This window comes from Gordionus sp. m RMFG-2023, chromosome 5, assembly GCF_954871325.1.
Source record: "Gordionus sp. m RMFG-2023 chromosome 5, tfGorSpeb1-WG-v2, whole genome shotgun sequence".
Lineage (NCBI taxonomy): Eukaryota > Metazoa > Nematomorpha > Gordioida > Chordodea > Parachordodidae > Gordionus > Gordionus sp. m RMFG-2023.
The window spans coordinates 16226271-16247766 of record NC_088779.1 but is presented as its reverse complement, the minus strand read 5'-3'; the positions used below and the strand labels follow the sequence as shown (position 1 = coordinate 16247766).

At 28.6% G+C, this 21496-nt stretch overlaps 1 protein-coding gene across 1 annotated transcript; it reads right to left on the bottom strand.

The window, feature by feature from the left end:
- Positions 1 to 5302: 5302 nt before the first annotated feature.
- Positions 5303 to 6002, bottom strand: LOC135930070 (uncharacterized). The gene is made up of 3 exons (XM_065466856.1): positions 5950 to 6002; positions 5791 to 5907; positions 5303 to 5747 (listed from the first exon to the last, which is right to left on the bottom strand). The coding sequence occupies exons 1-3, from the start codon at positions 5978 to 5980 to the stop codon at positions 5548 to 5550; spliced, it is 348 nt and encodes a 115-aa protein (XP_065322928.1). The 5' UTR covers positions 5981 to 6002; the 3' UTR covers positions 5303 to 5547.
- Between the last annotated feature and the right edge of the window lie 15494 nt (positions 6003 to 21496).

Sequence of the window (21496 nt, the reverse complement as noted above, 5' to 3'; positions counted from 1 at the left end):
TTAAAAAAGGTGTATGATACATATTTCTCATTAGACACAAAATTTTTATATACATTCTCCCTATCAGACTGGTTTTTTATTCATGTATTTTCACAAAATATAGTATCTAAACATACTATTTATTTATCATTATAAACAAAAATGTTTTGAAGGGCAGTAAATGGCCTTCAGTGATCAGTTATATCACTAATCGCTTAGATCTTGGTTCAAATCCAGCGTCTCATTTTTTCTGAAGCTAACTAGGTAGTTCTACGGGGTATGATATATAGAATGTTGGAAACGACCTCTTGATTCCACCTTTTAATATTTTAAAATAGGTGTTATTATATTTTAATAAAATTTTGAATAATGTTTTTAAAAATTAATTTGATCATTGTTTAATTTGTTACTTTTTTTACTAATATTATGCTAATTTTTTTAGTTACCTTTTTTATATATGTTGGCGTCCATGTTTTATTTTCCGTATTATGAATACCATGAATATCATGAATATCATAAATATCATGAAAATATTACCACGAATATTGATTATACCCATATTTCAATGCGTTACCACGAATGTATGCCATGGACAATGTTGCGTTGCGAATCTATTATAAATGCCTCTAATGCGAAAACATAATCGTGAATGAATTACAGTTAATGTATTAACCAGAATGCATTCTCGCAAATGGATTGCAGCGAATGCATTATCCGAAGCAATGATGATTTATTCATAAATTTATATTTTTAATATTTTGAAAACTTATTTCTTGATATTGTACATAATCGGAAAAAATATATATATATATATATATAAGATATTTAAAACATAAATGTTTAATTATAACGAAAAAATATTTTTTTTTATGGTTAAAATCTAAATATAGTTGCGATGCAAAATATAAATAAAATTAACAAAAAGTTTTTAAAATATAACAAATGACTATATTTGATAAACTAGGAGGGAAATGGGAGTGTTTCGAAGAAACATTTGTAGTTCCCCTTTAGGATTTCAAATTGGACTTTTTGTTTAAGAGATAGGGATTCGTTTTTGACCTCTGTCCTTAACGAAATTCTTCTACCCAATTGATTTAAGAACTTTAGGGATTGGGGACCGGTGTTTCCAAGGACGCTAAAAATTAGGGGAATAAATATAAAAGAGTTAGGGAGGAATCTATATTTATTTAACTTATTGGTTTCTTGTAATTCCAAGGGGTCGGTATTTCCGTTAGCCGGAAAGCAGGTAACACAAGAGACGTCCCAGACAAGTCTTTTGCCACCGTGCCAAGACGTTAAAGACATGCCGTCAGGGCGCTTACCGTCAGCATTTAGGAGACCTAATGGCTCCAAACTATTGGGGAAACCGACCGAAATCAAGGCTTTGCCGATTAACTTATTAAGGTTGTCGTGCCTCAGGAAACGGCCACTGACTTTGAGGCACGAGAAACAGTGTCTAGAGAAAGGGTCAACCTGTTTGTGACAGGCAGCACAGGTGTCCACAGAAGGGATAAGGCAACCAAGCCTATGGCCAATGGCAGTTTGAAACTCATCGTCTGTGAGTAACGTTTCCTTTTTACCACTCGGAATCGCGTCTAGTCATTCATGGCCGTTAGAGTTTTTTGCGTTTCTGAGCAGTTGAAGGTTAGTTAGATCGGGATACATACAAAGTTTTTCAAACGAGCATTGAAACATAGGGACCAGGAAGCTCTTTAGATGACAGGAAATTGGCTGCTCGGAGCCTTGGGTGATTAGAGTAAGCCACTCTTGTTTAGCTGAAGATAGAAGGGGATCGTCCAACTCGATAAACGAGGAAATAGAATCGGCGAAGGATATTCGAGATGAAAGAAAACACGCAATTGCCATAAGGAAGGGGGGTGAAAATCCCAGTTCACCCCGGTAAGCGGGCATAGAGGCGAGGGACCAATTGAAATCGGAAAAATCCTAAAAGGGATTCGAAAATGTTTAAATTTTAATTCGAAGACCTTAAGGAGAGTATTGTACTGGAAAACGGGGGAAGATTTAAATAAATGCAAGAATTTCGGTAGAAAAAGACATTTTTTGGTGAGAAAGAAGAACTGATGCTTGGGGAGATGAGGAAGATTCTTGAGTGAATTGGAAAGGGACTGGATCAAATCGTCAAATAATTAGATTCAGTCTTTTTTTTAAAAAAATTAAAATATTAATATTTGACAAATAGTAACTTAAAGCCATCATTTATTTTATTTATTCAAAAATTGTCTAGTCGGGTTCCCATTATGTTGATTCACCATTTTTCAAAATACATATATGAGATATTATAGAATTATCAAAACAATAAAATCAATTCTTTTCTTTCTTAGATAACAGTTAAAATTCTCTGCCAATTTGATTATAAACTAAAGAAAACGATGCTAGGAGACAAAAGTTGGGAATGCCAGAAAAATAAATTAATGATACACCCATATTTTACCAATTCATTTTTCAAATTTATAAGATTCAAAAGGTAATAACCTATTACTTGATATTTTATCGGTGTATGAAATTCGTATTTTGAGGACTCTTTAAAGCTATATAAACTGGTGAATATTTCACTTTTTCCTAGTGAATTCAGGAATAAAACTTGGTGATTTCCATCTTCTCAGGGCATAATTTTATCTTATTAGATCTTCTCTTGATAACATTTTTAAAGAAGGCAGGAACTAGAAATTAAGAAGAATAAATAAAAAAAATTAATTATTGTTTCCTATTTCAAAGTCACAATAATAGCAATTCATCAGAGATTATATAAGTTAAACTCTTGATTAAGCGATATTGATAGATGTTTTATGTCCATACTCAAAATACCGGAATAAAAAATTCAACCTTAAATCAATTATTCATTACATAAAGCACATTTTGTCAAAGAATAATAGAAATTATTTCTGAAGGTCAATTATCTGTTTGGCAAAATGTTTTAAATAAGTCTTGTTCTTAGCACCTTGTAGATTTAATATTGGCCTGAACCCTACCCCGAATTTTTATTTTTTTAGGCCCAAGCTCAGTTAAATTTTAATTTTAGACCTGAGTTTGTTTTATCCCAAATTTAATGGAACAATTAAATAATATAAAAACTTATTTCCTTTATTCTAATCCTATAAAAAATATTCTAATTTTTTCCTAGAATCTTTTTTATATATTTTAAGTCAAAAAAATGTGAAACCGAGCTTAGCTTTCAAAAATATTGATTTTAGAACCATGCTAATATCCAAATGAGGATAAATATAAAAATGTAATTTTCATCAACCTGACAGGTATTTTATTTGCCAGTATTCGCAATAATGCATTCGCGCTGATGTATTTGGTTAGTCCTAAAGCATTCGCTCTAATATTTTTGAGATAATTCATTCGCGGTAATACATTTGCTGTAATGCATTCATGTTATTTTCGCGGTAAACAATCACAATATTATTTTTGTGATAATACCTTGCTTTAATGTATTAGTGCGATAATTCTTTCCCATGATATTTTCTCCAGGTCAAAGACCTGCCCAAAGGTGAGCGAACATTATATCAAAGCCCATCTTACTTATAATTATGTAGGCTTTTTTTCTCAAGGATACCAACAAACCTTGTAACCCAGATATGAAGTTATATGAGGAGGAGCTACACCCAAGCCATATATATAAGTTTAGTAATGAGCAGGGTTGCCAGGTCAAAATTTTCAAATAGCGGGAAAGAATTGGTATTTGCGGGAGAAATATGAAAGCCGTAGAAATATAAAAATAAAATTGCTAAAAAATTTTTTTTGCGAATTGACTTAATTATACGCCTATTATTTTTTATAATTAGTTTATATAAATACAAAATCGGTAACTATTTTTCAAAATAAAATAACATCTTGATTTATAATATATTAATTTTATTTAACCCTTCACTACAAAGGTGGAAAAAACTCCCTTAACTACAAAGGTGGGGTCTATTTTACCCCAAATTTTGATTAGCTATATCTCAGAACATATTAAAAATTGAAATCTAAAATTTTGTGTATATATTTAAAAAATATTGGAGATAATAAATACAAAATCTTAGATTAATATTTACTTCCAAAAAAAACGTTAGACAAATTTTCAAGTTACTGAAATAAAATTTTCTTTTTGAGTACTTCCTTTAATTATGGTATTACCACTAAATAAAATTCAAAAAATGCAAATTTTATTAAATATTTTATTAAATCAATGTTGAATAATGATAATTACATAAATTTTATAAAAATATATCATATATCAAAAAAAATATTAATCATCAAATATCATGTAAAATTTTGAGATAACATTCGCGGTAAATTGTATGCATATGATCTTTACAAATAAATTTTGAACAATTTAAGCAAATTAATGTTGTTTTTTTATCTTTCACCCTTGGACACTCATAACATCTTCCCTTTTTATTTATTGGAATATGTTTTTCATCAATTATGTTGAGAACGTCCCCTATGTTGTTACGTAATAGTCTACATATACGAGGGTTCTTGCATCTACTGGTCATAAATGGAGTTATCAGTTCCATAGCTAATAATTTTATAAATTTAGACCTTTTTATAGTCAACAAATTATTGGCTTTATAAACTATTAGGGCATTTATTATTGAAATATTTATCATAGTATAAAAAATGGTAAGTGGCCATCTATTTGATCTCCAAGATATGCAATATATTGAGCAAAGTTGATCCACTACATCAACTCCTGCTTTGGTTAAATTATAAAAAGTTATAATTTCTGGTTTTAACAATTCACCAGTTGTTACATCAATTTTATTATCATAATGTAGTGTTGAAAGCAACACTACATTCTTATACCTTTTTGTTATATATGAAACAATAGTAGTATTTTCTTTGAATCCAAATAAACTTGAATATATTTCTCTTTTTTTATTAAAAAATAATGCAGGTAACTGCTTTTTATTTTTTTAATAGTCCCTACTATTGTTAGGGAATGTGAAGATAATAAATAATTAGCTAGCTAGTAAACCAATGTCCATTGTAATATTTCTATTACTTTTTGAAATTGGTTGAATTAGTCTTTCAACTACATGAAATGGCTTGTTTGACAATTTATATGGCCCTTCTGGCTGATTGCCATTATATAATTCTGTTTTTAATGTATAAAAAGTTCTAGAATCAACTAGAGCATATATTTTCAGACCATATTTTGATGGTTTATTTGGCATATATTGCCTAAATGGACATTTTCCTTTGAATGCAGGAAGCATTTCATCAATAGTAACATATTGTCCAACAGAATAAGAATTATTGCAATTATCATTAAAAATATCAAAAATTTCTCTAATATGTGTGGCTTTATCAAGTGCTTTCCTTGTATTTCTTGTATTCATATCATCAAATCTAAGTACTTTCAATAGAAATTGGAATCTATTTATATTCATAGTATATCTAAATATATCAACACCAAATCCATCCTTATTCCATAAATCACTTATATTTTGATGACTGGATTTATAAACTCCGGCTATCATTAGCAAACCAACTAAGGCATTCAATTCATTTTCATCCATTTTGGCATGATAAATAGAGTCATCTTTTTCAATGGACTCAATCTTTTGATTTGTATATTTTAAAACTAAATATGTAATATGTAATATTAGGTGAAATGAATAATTTGAGGCTTTCTAATGGTGATTTTGCATTTTTTGCATGAGATTTAACCCCTGGCAAACATGATATTATATTATGGGATCTTGTCCTTTTTTGTGTAGGGCATTCCATATTCCATTTAGTTTTTCCATCTTTACCTTGATATTTTTATATAATTTATTAAAGACTAGCATATTTTACTGTAACAATATTTATAGCTATCTTCACACACATCACTATCTATATTGTCCTCCTCTGTCTCCGAGTTGTGATTGCTGTTATACAAATAATCATCATCTGACTCAAAATCTACTTCACCTATATAAATTTTATAAATATCAAATATTAAATAGAAAATACTTCCAGAACTTGATGATATTAAATCTTCCATATGCTAATTTTATAGTATTTTGCTCCACAAGAAAAAAAATAGTATAAAATTTTAAAATTTTGAGTAACAATATAATAATGAAAAATTTACAAATAAAATTTTTTTTTTCAATTTTATATATTAGTTTGTAATATACAATAATATTTATCAATAAAAAAAAATTGTGAAAAAAAAAATTACTTAAGTACAAAGGTGGGACCTATACTACCCCAAGCTCAACAAATTGCAAATATTTTAAAAAATATCAAATCAATTATCTTGAAATTTGGTAGGTATATTCTTTATAAGAAAATATTAAACTACTATAAAAACTAGGTCAAAATATCTTCAGGTTTTTTTATTACCAAGATTATAAAAGCCGTGGGGTTACCCCACCTTTGTAGTGAAGGGTTAAAAAAAACCAACGATCTTTTTTAAATATAAAAGAATGTAACAGGATAAAATTTTATTTAAAAAAACAAACGATTTTAATTTTACAATGTAAAAAATATATTTTATGCGAATGTCCCACAAAACGACCGCAATTAGAAATCTACTGTGTGTGTGGGTATAACATAGGGATAGGCGCTTAATTATCACGTATCAAGTTGAAATACATAATAAGGTAATATCGTACTCATTTCTATGATAATTATTTTATTTATTATAGTTCAATTACATTATTATAATCAGTGCAGGGGAGTGTATCTACATCCATTGCAAAACAAAAATATTCTTCAAAAATAAGAAATACAGATGCAACTACAGTTGCGGCAATTGTAATCACTTATCTTATAGTACAACATTCACAGAGATACTTATCATTACAATGTGGGTAAAATCTTTTCCCCATAATATTTAATGACTCTAAGATAAATGAAAACTTTACTTGTAGAACAAAAATGAGCAAGGATATCATTAATTTTTTAGAACCTGAATCCTGGAGGTCAATTTTTGACGATTTGAAAAATGGGCATACATATGCAATTCTAACAAATACATCTAATAAGGGAAATATTTCCCTTGATTCTCCGCTATTTCAACAAAATTGAGGTCGTTTCAATATAACTATTAAATTTTTCCCCTCAAATGGTTAAAAATCCAAAGACATATCTAACCATATAATGGTATAAATATAACAGATTCGGGATTATAAATAAATTAAATATCAGCTTTCTGATCTGATAATGCCTCAGTGAATTTAGAAAAATCCAGAGTGTATTCACAGAATTGAGTCAGCACAGCACAATGTTGGTTGCGATATGTTCCTAATACCTGCCATCGATAGAATTTTAAAATTTAACCTTTAAAAAAATATTTCTTAAATAAAGATTATAAAAGCTGTCCTAACATTTTAAAAAATTTTTTCAATAGGAAATCTATTACATTCTGTTAATGTGCAGTTGCAATCAGAAGAATCTTAACAAAGATTCACAAAATTATGCTGCAGATGTGTTCATCTTTACAGTTAAAAATTAAATTTTATGGCGCCATTGCTAAAACTATATTAAAATGTTCAAATATTTTAAAAATACCGATAAACATTGATGTCTTGTTTGAGGAGATTGTAATGCTCTCTATTTTTAATGTAAAATACCTATATATTTATTTTATGCGATATATAAATAAGATTTTATAAAATATAAAAAAAATATGAAAATTTTTATATTGTTAATTATATTATATTTGAGATTTAAATAATTGAACTAAATGTTTACCGTCGTTATTGAGATATTTATAAAATTCGCATGACATATTCTAAATTTGTTTAACCATTAGCTCGGCTTCTAATGTTTTTAAAGCAATCCAATTTCTCTATTTTTTACAGGCAGTCCTCATCAGGCTGAGGTAAGGAGAAGACATACTCGCATATTTTTTCCAAGCATGGGGATTTATTGTTATTACGAAAAAATTCTACCCATTTCTCCTCTGCTTTAGACCATCTAACTTTATGTATTCTGGCGAATCATAAAAAATAGAGAAAATTATAATTTCCTTAAACAATACATCAACGTTTTTTAGTATTTTTAATATATTTATTAAATTACAAAAACCATCAATTGATGGTTTCTGTTCCAAGGTCATAATATTTAACAAAGACCTGGGCCGTATTTTAAATTTTTAAAAAATACCCTGACCGGACCTAAAAATTTATTTTTTAAATACATGGGCCGGGCGGAAAATTTTTTTAAAAAATTTATACAACACGAATTATATTATATTCGTCAATTATATACTAAATATCTGTTTAAGTGTTGTTATACGGCTCGTTTTATACCGATTTTTAAAACGGATAACTTAGTTTTTTATCCAGAAATAAATTACCCAAGCCTGTAAATTTTGCTCATAGAAGGAGCAAAGGTCTAGACATATAGTATCAAAATTTCGAGGCTTAGTCAATATTTTTCTGGCGAAAATATTGAGTTAGGCGTTTTTAAAATCGGCTCAAAACGAGCCGTTTAACTACATTAGCTAATATGCTTGCTTATTAAATGATAATACTCGCCGAAAAATATGATAAAATACCAAATAGGTGAATTTTTTGTATATACCATATCGAATATAATTTTAAAAAATACCGAGCCGGGCCTAAAAAAAATTTGTTTTAAAAAAATATGGGCCGGGCCCCAAAAAAATTTTTTCAAATATCCGGGCCGGCCTGGCCGAGCCGTAAAAAATTTTGAAATAAAAATCCGTGCCGGGCCTTGCAAATGGTGCCTCTGCACGTCTCTGATATTTGTAAATAGAGTTATTAAAATCAAATTTTGATTATAAATATTCTAAAATTGTCTTAATAAAAATATCTGCTTCATTTAAAAATGTATTAATTAGAGTATTATTTGAACATTCTAATATAATATTTTTGGCAAAAGCGCCATAAAATTTATTATCAATTTTTAACTGTAGAGATGAACAGAGCTGTAGCAAGATTTTGTGAATCTTTATTAATAAAGAATATTCTGATTGCAACTGAATATTAACTGCATGAAGTAGATTTCCTACATGCGAAACTAATCCCAAATATGCTTCTGCCATTTCATCCTCCAAAAAATATTTAAAAATTTTAGGAGAGCTTTTAAAATCTTTATTCAATAAGTATTTTTTTAAGAGTTTGTAAAATTTTAAAATTCTATCGATGGCAGGTACTAGTGACAACCACCTGATAGGTACATATCGCAACAACTCACACCATAATAAGTCAGACCACTCCACCAACTCTTTTAATTCATTAACTCTTTTAGTTAATGAATTAAATTCGTTAAAACATTTCATCACAATTATTTCGACCCACAGCATTCATTGCCTTTTTTCAAATTATGTAGTATAAGCATATACAGCCAATTGGTATTAATTCATTATTGTGCTGCCTCAATTCGGTAAATACCAGAGTTGTTAGTAAGATACTGAATCTAGATATAAAAATGTGATATTTGTATCTAGATAGATTTTTGATTAAAGTATCTGTGTCTAGATAGATTTTTGATTAAAGTATCTGTATCTAGATATTATTTTAGACATATCTGTATCTGTTTTTAGATACCTTTTAAATACATTTTGATATATTTTAATTAACGCTTTTTAATGATATAAATAAACTTGAATGCAAAATTTATTTTATATTATTTCATTATGAGTATATAATTTAATTATATGTTACATTAAAAAATATTAATTTAATTATATATACATTAAAAAATATTATGTGCGAGTTTATCAATAAACCATAAAAATTTTGAAATTACAATGCAACTTAAGTAATCTGCCATTTTTGGAATTGGTTAATTTTATTTTACTATACTAATTTTAAAAATTTATTTTAGATTAATATTAATAGTGATGAAGAAATCGCCGGGGGCCTCGTGGGTTATGATGTAGGCTTGGAAACAGAAGGTCCCAGGTTCGATCCTGGTAAGGAACGTAAATATTTTCGAATTTTTCTTTGATGACTGATGTGTAAAGACATATGGTAAGATGAATTTTGGAGCTTAGAGATGACACCCCGGTCACCGACAGCTTGGACAGCCGGGTGCTAAGGATACTTGTCCAATAAACAAAAATGAAGGACACAAATAAAAATATGTATATAGCTAGGTCGTTCATTCCAAGCGACGCGCAGGGTGTAGACCTCCATCCTTCGAAAAGTAAAATAAAAGTAGCAAAGAAGACAAGGTTAGCAAGTTTGAATATTGGTACACATAAAGGTAAGACGAGAGAATTGGCATCAATGTTGAACAAGAGAAAAGTTGATATAGCGTGCATACAAGAGACGAAATGGAAAGATCAGAAGACTTTAATGATTGGAGATGGGTATAAATTGTACTATAATGGAATTGTTAGCAATAGGAACGGTATCGGCATCATTCTCAGTCAAGATCTAACCTCATCGTAGAACCAACTGGATCTCTGATAGACTAATGAAGATAAAACTCTGCATTGGTCAATCAATAACACATCCTATCAGTATATGCTCCTCAAACGGGTTGCAAGGAAGAAGAGAAAAATGACTTTGACCTAGTCATAATTGGTGGTGACTTAAATGGGCATGTGGGAAAAGTAAGAGACAGCTATAAAAGGCATCATGGTGGTTTTGGATATGGAGAAAGAAATGATGAAGCAGGACATGTACTGAAATATGCGCAAGCTTTTGACCTTGCCTTAACCAACACCTACTATAGGAAAAAGGACAGTCATTTGATAACATATGAAAGTGGTGCAAGGAAAACCCAGATAGATTACCTGCTTATCTCTAGCAGAAGATTAAAAGATGTAATAGACTGCAAAGTCATCCCAGGAGAAGAATTGCTGCGCAACACAAGCCACTTGTCATAGATTTATCACAAATAAATCCATTTAAAACAAGATAAAACTTGAACCATGCATTAAATGGGGTATATTAAAATCAATGACAGATGCCTTTGCAATCAATGCAAACATTGAAGCAATAGATTCCTCACAAGTTAGTGAAAAAATGTGGACAGACCTTTCATCCAGATTTATAGACACTGCCAAATCGACACTAGGCTTGACAAGGGGAGGCAACAATTCATAGAAAGAACTATGGTGTTAGAATGAAGATGTACAATCCACTATAAAGGATATAAAAGCCCTAAATAAAATATGGTACAAATCCAAAAACCCAGATGGACAAGTTACAAAAAATCCAAAAGAATAGCTACAAAGGCGGTGGCTATGGCCATACGATGACATGTACGAAGAACACCAAAGATAGGCAAAAGCGAAAAAAGAATTCTAGGGATATAAACGGAGCTCCGAAAGTAATCAAAAATAAAGATGGGAAATTGGTAATAAAGGAAAAAGAAATAATGAATGATGGAAAGAATTATTTCAGGAGCTTCTCAACTTTAATCCCCACATACTACATCTAGACGAACACTTCCCATGTCAAAACCTTATACAACCAATAAGAAAACAAAAAATAACCACATGTCTCAAGCATATGAAAAACAACAAAGCTAGGGATCCATATGATATTCCAATAGAAAGCCTTAAAGCATTAGAAGATGATGGAAACATCTCCTCACAAATCTGTACAATAAAATACTGGGAAATAAAGAGATCTCTCAAAAATGGAAGCAGAGCTATCTAGTTCCTATCTACAAAAATAGAGGGGATGCAAATGAGTGAAAAATACAGGGAAAAGAACAAAAATCTACACATGGTCTTTCTAGATCTAGAAAAGGCCTTCGATAGGATCCCAAGAAAGCCTATCTGGTAGGCGCTACGCCACAAAAAGGTTCCCGAAAAATATATAAGAATAATACAGGATATGTATATGGGCCATACAACGATGGTCCGTAGCACAACAGGTACTTCAGGATTAAATGAAAGAAAGATTAGTGAGTTGGATAAATATCCTAGAAAAGCACAGACTAAAAGTAAATAGAGAAAAGATGGAGTATATGGTGATAGGAGGAGATGAAACAGAGAGTATTGATATAAATGACTTGCAGATATCGGCAATTGAAAGCTGCAAATATTTGGGCTCCACTATACGAACAAACGGCACAATAGAAAAAGAGATAAAGAGTATAATTAATCAAGGGTGGTTAAAGTGGAGATCTTTATCTGGAGTGCTCTTTGACAAAAAAATCCCACACAAATTAAAGGTAAAAATTTACAGTTCCATAGTACTAAACTATTCTATATAGTTTAGAAACATGGCCAACCAAAGAATCAGACGAGAGAAGTCTACAAACTATGGAGATGAGAATGCTGAGGATGATTGCTGGGATAACAAGAAAGGGTAAGGTGCGAAGTACAAGAATACTAGGAAGTTTAAAGGTAGTGCCCATTAAGACTAAGATAATGGTAAACAGACTTCGGTGGTATGGGCATTATGAACTACATAGGAAATAAGGTTGAGAGTTTGGAAATTATGGGTAAATTTAAAAGAGTTAAGCCAAAACTTCAATGGGGCCATAAAGTTACAGCCAATATGAAGAAGTATAAATTAGATAAACGAGATAGTAAGAATAACATAAAGTGGAGAGAGATATTGAAGGAGCTTACCACCAGAAAAGGTAAAAGCTAAAGAGAGAAAAAAAATTAATAGTGATGAAGAGGAAGAGGAAGAGGAAGAGGAAGAGGAAGAGGAGTAATAACAATGAAGCATCAACAAGTTCAGACATTATTTTCATGGCCAATTTATAGAGCATATTTTAAAATAATATTTCAAAATAAAGAAAACAGATCTCTGTTAGTAAAATGTTTGCCATATCTATAAAAAAAAATATGAAAATATCAGTTAGCATTACCTCAACTTGCAACATTGAAAACATTTAAAGGTTAAGATATTAAATAAATGTTTACAATTGTAACTTTAAATTTTAAGAGAAAAAATCAAAGACTGTTAATGAAAAAAACAATTAATACAAAGATTAGTTGATGAATTATAAAGGTCTTAAAACTGATTGCAAACAAATAACCTATGAAAAAACAAATAATTTAATATCAGATTTTTTCAGTACTCCACAGCAGTAGATATGATTGTTAATAATGATTGCAATTTTGATACTCAAATAATTTTTTCGAAATGAATGTCGAGATTTTAGTATTTTTAAAGAATACCCTGATATAAAATTGTTATTCATAAAATATAATACCACAATCCTTTCAAACACCCTGGTAGAAAGACTTTTAAGTGTAGTAAAAATGTCTATACATATAAACAAGGATGCCTTAATGACCAAAATTTTGAAAATATTTTATTACTGGAATCTAATAATTATTTATATTCATTTAATCATATATTTTCATATATTATATTAAAATCTAAAAATCAATATTTTAGTTAAATTTTGAAAGTGTGATATCTAGTCAATAAAGTTTTTAACTCATTTCATACATTTTCACAATAAAATCCTAATTTAGGTTTATGCAAAGCTTATATAAGAGTATTAAAAATTGTATCTGTATCTAGATACATTTTAAAAATTATATCTGTATCTAGATAACTTTTTGGACGATATATCTGAATCTGGATCTAGATAACTTTTTAGACGATGTATCTGTATCTAAGATCCATTTAAAAGGTATATTTTAACAACCTTTGGTTTTTGCCAAAATTTACAGAGGCTTTATCAGCAAAGAAAGCTGTCATGCAAATTATTGATAACCCTGAATCAGCTATATTTACCATTATGTGGCTAGCTACATCGTTGGATTTATCACTATCCGAGGAAAAATATTTTAACAGTTTTATTGTAAGTTCTTATTCTTGTTGAAATAGCCAAGGATCAAGGGAAATAAATGGAAATGTTTTAATATTTCCCTTAATAGATGCGTCTGTTAGAATTGCATATGGGTGCCCATTTTTTAAATCGTCTAGAATTGACCTCTAGGATTCAGGTACTAAAACACTTGTGATCGCCTTGCTCATTTTTGTTCCACCACAAGTAAGGTTTGCACTTATATTGGAGCCTTTAAATGTCATGGGAAAAAGATTCGACCCACATTGTGGTGATACAGCTCTGTGAATGTTTTCATGATAGGTTTATACAATTTCCGACCTGTGGTTGCATCTGTATTATTTATTATTTTTGGATAATATTTTTGCATTGCAATCGATGTTGATATACTACCTTGTACTAACTTATATGAATGAAATGATGTTGATTAATTATTGGATAAAAATAAAACAGGATAGAAATAAATTTACAAACTAGACATGTTTTTCGAATAAATATTTAAAATTTATTTTAAAAATATAAAAATAGTTAATTACTCTCTCTCAAAATTATTATTTATATATTAAAAACGTTTAAAATACTAAAATAAAAAAATTGCGGAAGAAATTAATTGCAGTAGATTTTTGCGGGAGATTTCCAATTGCGGTAGTTTTGGGGGAGAGAGATGTCTGTGTGTAAAGTAAAAAATTGTGGAAGTCTCCCGCTCATGGGGGAGGGGACATTGCAACGCTGGTGAGGAGATGTGGGGAGGTTTGGCAAATAAAAGAATAATCGAAAATAAAGGGAAAAAAATTAAACTTCGTCGGGAAAATCTTTAGGGTGTGGTGATGTAAAAATAATTCAAACTTCCGGAAATTTTTCTACGGTTGCCAAATAGGAAAATCTTAAGTTAATTTTTCTTTTCAGGAATGAGAAATATTTATATGGTTTTATTAATTTCGCAAAACTAAATATAATTAAAATAAAAATAAAAATTGAATTTTAGAAGAAAAATAATTGATTCCAAATTAGTGCTCAAATGGCACATGTTTTTTTACAAACAATACAATTTCTTTTAAAAATAATAAAAAATAAAGTTTTATACGAGAATGTTTAAAAACACGAGCTCACATAAAATTCTTTTATTTTAATATACGAGTATTTAAAAATTCTTTTCTCATAAAATATAATAAATGTTTTTTACGAGAACGTTTAAGAACATAAACTCGTATAAATTCTTTGATCTGTTTTTATATGAGATGGTACACAAGAGGAAATAATTCTGTCATATCCGAAAAACTTAACCTAAGCAGAGAAATGATCAAGAGAAATATTTAAATTAATTCAACCCGTTTATGGTAGCGTTCGCTTTAAAGGGTGTCAAAATATGACAACATCCAGGAATAAACGCACTTTGTAACAAATTGTCAGAGGAAAATGGTAAATAAAATTTTGTACATTTTACTCAAAAATTAAAAAATAACGCAAAAAAGATTTATTAGTGTAATTGTACATCTTTAATTAAAAAAAACTAACTCTTCCTTGTTTTCATTGTTTCTTAAAAGGAATATCCAATAGAAATAGGGGATTACACTGTATCTGTTTTGACTAGCCGTGTAGTATATTAACAAAAATGAATAATATTACAAATTATTTTTATGACCAGATTAAGCATTAAAAATGGTTACGCGTACATGATAAACAAACCAAGATATTGAATACTGTATATTATTGCAAAATTAAAGAGCCCATTTGTTGATTTTGAATATTTAATGGATTTGTAAGAACATATCGGTTTGGATATGGGACTTATTTTATATTCTAGATATTCTGCCTTGTTAATAATTTATTGCCAACGAAATTTAGATAAAAATTGTAATGTTACAATTTGAATCTAAAATTTTTATTCTGGGAGATGTATCTATTACGGTGTCAAATAACTTTGTTATTTAAGTAATTTCAGCATTCACTTCCTCTTTTTATGATCTTATTCCAAAATGGCTAATTTCTTTGGAATGAATTGAAGGATGCAGAGGAGATAGTATATACCTTCCTGGAATTTAGTTTTTCTGAAAAAAGCTTAAGTAATCTTGTGCAGCCAATGATCATACATTATATTGCCAAAATTATTACAATTTATTTAAACTTCTCAATTAATACACACAGCTAATAAATTAATTCTAGAATACTTAATATATTTTTAAAAATATCAATTTCTTATGTTATTGGATTAGATAAAGTTTTTAAAATTGATTAATTTTCAAATGCTTATACAATATACATATTTAATATTTACGATATATTTTAAGCCTATTCAGACATATTCTCATCAAAAAAGATATGGTAATTATGAAAATATCTTTTTTTATTTATAAATATAAAATATCTATTTAATATTTTTAAAAAAGTGATAATATTTTTAATAAGTTATTTTTATTAAGATTTTAATTATAACCTTACAATGATGACAGGCCTTTAAAATATTTGGACGAGTTAATTGTATTAGAGGCGGTGGCCTCAGGGTTGCCAGGTCAAAATTTTCAAATTGTGGGAGAAATTCGGTATTTTGTGGAATATAAAAATTGTGGGAGAAATATGGAAATTGCTAAAAAAACCAATTTTGCGGGGGCCGGGATTTAGAATTGACTTAGTTATCCGCTTATTATTTTAATATAAAATCGAATCTATTTTCCAAAATAAAATAGGTAATTATTTTTCAAAATAAAATAGCCAACTATTTTTCAAAATAAAATAGCCAACTATTTTTCAAAATAGGTAATTATAGTACGAGACAAAATTTCTTAAATACTATCTTTTTATTAAAATAACATATTGATTTATTTTAATATATTAATTTTGTTTAATAATAATAACCAACGATCTTTTTTAAATACAAAAGAATGTAAACAAGATAAAATTTTATAAAAAAATTGTAATTTTACAATGTAAAAAAATATATTTTATGCTAATGTATAAATAAGATTTTATAAAAAAACAAACAATTTTAAATTTACAATGTAAAAAATAATTATAATCAGTGCGGGGAAGTTGTTCTACAGTATTTAGTTAATACAATGGGGGAAGGGAATATGATATTTTGAGGCATCAAAAATCTTCAAAGCATAAATCAGTACAGGGCAATCTATCAACATCTATTGCAAAACAAAAATATTCTTTAAAAATAAGAAAAACTACAGATGCAACTACGTTGCGGAAATGGTAAATACTATCATGCAGTACAACATTCAGAGAGCTACTTAACATCACAATGTTGGTAGAATCTTTCCCCGTAATATTTAACGACTAATATAAATGAAAAGTATACTTTGTAAAACACAAATGAGCAAGGCTATCATCAATGTTTTAGGATATAAATCCAGAAGGTCAATTCTTGACGATTTGAAAGATGTGCAAACATATGCAATTCTAACAGATGCATCTAATAAGGAGATATCAAAACATTTCCCTTGATCCTCCCCTATTTCAACAAAATTAATGTCATTTCAATAAAACTATTTAAAAAATTTTCTCCAGATATGAAATATCCAAAGACATAGCTAACCATATATAATGGTAAATATGGCAGATTTGGCATTACCAATGAATTGCATGGCAGCTTTCTGATCTATAATTCCTCAGTGAATTTGGGAAAAACCTGAGTGTATTTACAGAATTTAGTCAGCATAATGTTGGTTGACAGGTTCCTCCTAATACGCGCCATCGTAGAATTATAAAATTTTACAAACCTTTAAAAAATAAATAGATTATAAAAGCTGTCCTAATATTTTGAAAAAAATTTTTAAAAATAAATGGCAGAAGTATATTTAGAAATTTTACATATAGGAAATCTACTATATGCTGTTAATATGCAGTTGCAATCAGAAGAATATAATTTAATAAAGGTTCACTAAATTATGCTGCAGAAATACCAAAGTAAGAATATTATTACTATTATCGGATAATTATTAATAAGATTTAATATGATGTCATGTTTGAGGAGATTGTAATGCTTCTTTATTTTTATGATTTGCCAAATATTAATTTTACAATGTAAAAAATAAATTTATTTGTTTTTATGCAAATGTATAAATAAGATTTTATAAAATATAGAAAGTCAAATAGTTATAGTTAATTATATTTTATTTGAGATTTAAATAATGGAACTAAACGTTTACCGTCGTTATTAAAATATTTATAAAATTCCTGGCATGAAATTTTATAATTTTGTTTAACCATTAACTCGGCCTCTAATGTTGTTAAAGCAATTCGATTTCTCTCCTTTCTCCAGGCAGTCCTCATCAGGCTAAAAATGCGCTCCGATGAGGCATTAGAATGAGGTAAGGAGAAAACATACTCGCAAATTTTTTCCAAGCATGGGGATTTAGCGTTATTACGAAAAAATTCCACCCATTTCTTATCTGCTTTTAGACCATCTAACTTTAAGTATTCTGGCGAATCATAAAAAATGGAAAAAATTAAATCTCTTCAAACAAGGCTTCAATGTCTATCGGTAATTTTAATATATTTATTAAATTACAAAAACCATCAAATGATGGTTTCTGTTCCAAGGTCATAATATTTAAACATTTGTAAATAGAGTTATTAAAATCAAATTTTGATTGTAAATATTCTAAAATTGTCTTAATAAAAATATCTGCTTCATTTAAAAATGTATTAATTAGAGTATTATTTGAACATTTTAATATAATATTTTTAGCAATAGCTCCATAAAATTTATTATCTATTTTTAACTGTAAAGATGAACAGGGCTGTAGCATGATTTTGTGAATCTTTATCAATAAAGAATCTTCTGATTGCAACTGAATATTAACTACATGAAGTAGATTTCCTACATGTGAAACTAATCCCAAATATGCTTCTGTCATTTCATCCTTCAAAAAAATTTTCAAAATTTTAGGACATCTTTTAAAATCTTTATTTAAGAAGTATTTCTTTAAGGGTTCGTAAAATTTTAAAATTCTCTCGATGGCAGGTATTAATAATAACCACCTGATGGATACATATCGCAACAACTCACACCATTCTAAATCAGACCACTCCACCAATTCTTTTAATTCAGTAACTCTTTTAGTTGATGAACTAAATTCGTTAAAACATTTCATCACAATTACTTCGACATCTACAGATAGTACATTCATTGCCTTCTTGCAAGAATTATGCAGTATATGGCATATACAGCCAATTGGTATTAATTCATTATTGTGCTGCCTCAATTCGGTAAATACACTTTGATTTTTGCCAAAATTAACAGAGGCATTATCAGCGCAGAAAGCTGACATGCAACTCATTGATAACCCTGAATCAGCTATATTTACCATTATGTGGTTAGCTATATCGTTGGATTTTTCACTATCGGATGAAAAAAATTTCAATAGTTTTATAGAAATGCCCTTATTCTTGTTAAAATAGCGAAGGATCAGGGGAAATGTTTTAATATTTTCCTTATTTGATGCATCTGTTAAAATAGCATATGGATGTCCTTCTTTCAAATCGTCTAGAATTGACCCTTAGATTCAGGTCCTAACACATTTGTGATAGCCTTGCTCATTTTTGTCCTACCACAAGTAAAGTTAGCATTTATTTTAGAGTCGTTAAATATTATGGGGAAAAGATTCGACCCACATTGTAATGACAGATAGCTCTGTGAATGTTGAACTACATGATATGTGTATACAGTTTCCGCAATTGTAGTTGCATCTGTATTATTTATTATTTTTGGAGAATATTTTTGTATTGCAATAGACGTTGATAGACTCCCCTGTACTGACCTATACTTTGACGATTTTTTATGTCGCAAAATATCATATTCCCCCCATTGTAGTAACTAAATACTGCAGAACATATTCTACATTTAGCATGGCTATCCGTAAGCCTCATCAACCAAACATATTTTTGCTCCCATAACTTGTTATATTTTCATATATATTTTCTTCTTTTATTCACTTTCTCGGATTCTATAGTATATAAAATATAAAAAGATAATCAATTTTGTTAGGATATTTAAAGAAAAATTAATTATCAAAGTGCTATTTTATTAAAAAAATGATTTATATGAACTAAAAACATATAATTTTTATATGCTGATGGTACGCATATTTTTAAAATAATAATATTTGGTAGATTGTCGTTTGTTATAACTGAGCTATTGTTGAATAATATATTAATTATATTTATAATCTATTGCTTGACATATACTTTATGTAATAGTATAAAAGTAAGTAGTGAAAAATATTATTTAATCAATATTATTCATCTACTAACTTTATTTAAAAGAATTAGAGATTAGAATAATATCCACTTCTAAAAGTTCTATTCTTCTAACACAAAAATTTTGAAAATGTCGAGTGGAGCACTGCAATTCTAGATAACGATATAAAATATATTAAGTAATTTAAAATATTAAGTAATTTAAAATATATTTATAATAATTATACATACTGTTCTAACTTCTATTCTTTCTAACACAAAAATTTTGAAAATGTCGAGTGGAGAATTGAGAATTTTATAAAAAATATATTTTAGAGCGGAAAAATAAAATAAAAGAACTAGACATATTTTTCGAATAAATATTTAAAATTTATTTTAAAAATATAAAAATAATCAAATACTGTCTCTCAAAATTATTATTTATATATTAAAAACATTAAAATGCTAAAAAAAAATTGTGGGAGAAATTAAAAAATTGTGGGAGCTTTTTGTGGGAGATTTCTAATTTTGGGAGTTTTGCGGGAGTGAGATGTATGTGGGTAAACTAAAAAATTGTGGGAGACTCCCACTGATGGGGGGAGACATGGCAACCCTGGGTGGCCTCATAGAAATTTTTCCAAACCCCCATTTGCGTGATTTTGGATTGTCTTTGGCCAGGTCATTCATAAATATTTATTATTACTAGGTGAGACAGGGGATAGTGTTATTCTGGGGTAATTTCTTTTTAAATAATTTTAAAACTAATAAACTTTCATATTGGATATTTAAACCATAATATATTTTAATAAGATGCTTCAATGAATCTAAAAATGTTTCGTGGAAATATATTCATGAAAAGTTTTAAATGCAAAATTTTAATTTGTCAATAGTACTTTTTAATTTACATTTTTACTGATCATCAGACTGTCAATAAATGATAAGGTAATCACATTTTATCATGTATAAAAATATTGACAACATTGGTAATTTAATATCTTGAAATATTTTAATTAAATGAGAAAACCTGGGGCAGGTTTAAGCAGCGATTATTTTGAATAAAAAAAATCCATCACTATTAATAAGAACATTAGGAGCCACAAGTTTGTCAAGGATCACACGAATGATAATATAAAGATGATTGCCATATTTTTTATAAATTATGAGTTTTAAGCGACAAGTTCTTTCGGATGACAATATATATATATATGTTAGTGGCAATGTGTTATTTATGACAGCAATGTGTACATTGCCTGAATTTTTCGGTAATATGTGGTTATTTCGGCAATGTACACATTGCCTGGATAAATCAGCATTGTATTCTAATTTAAATTTATTATATTGAGATTAATTATTTATTTTGAGAAGAATTATTATTTATAAATTTTTTTATAATTTATAGATTTTGTTAGGCCATTTCCAGACAGAATTTTTCAAACCGGTTTCTGGGTAATGTTACCAGTTTCCAAAGATCTGGTTTGATTTTAATAACTTATTAACTGACCTCTTGAAATGTGGCTCCGGATTGTTAATTTTAAATATTATATTAAATAAAAAAAATCGAAGAATTTTTATTTTTAGAAAGCTGGTAACATTACCCAAAAGTCGCTTTGAAAAAACGTTCTGTCTGGAAATGGCCTTAGAT

Excerpts from the sequence above, each read along its gene's own strand:
- LOC135930070 (XM_065466856.1), bottom strand. The coding sequence starts at position 5,980 with ATGGAAGATTTAATATCATCAAGTTCTGGAA. Across the intron at positions 5,908-5,949 it reads AATATCATCAAGTTCTGGAA|GTGAAGTAGATTTTGAGTCA; the intron begins GTATTTTCTATT and ends AAATTTATATAG. Across the intron at positions 5,748-5,790 it reads TAGCTATAAATATTGTTACA|GTAAAGATGGAAAAACTAAA; the intron begins GTAAAATATGCT and ends AAAAATATCAAG.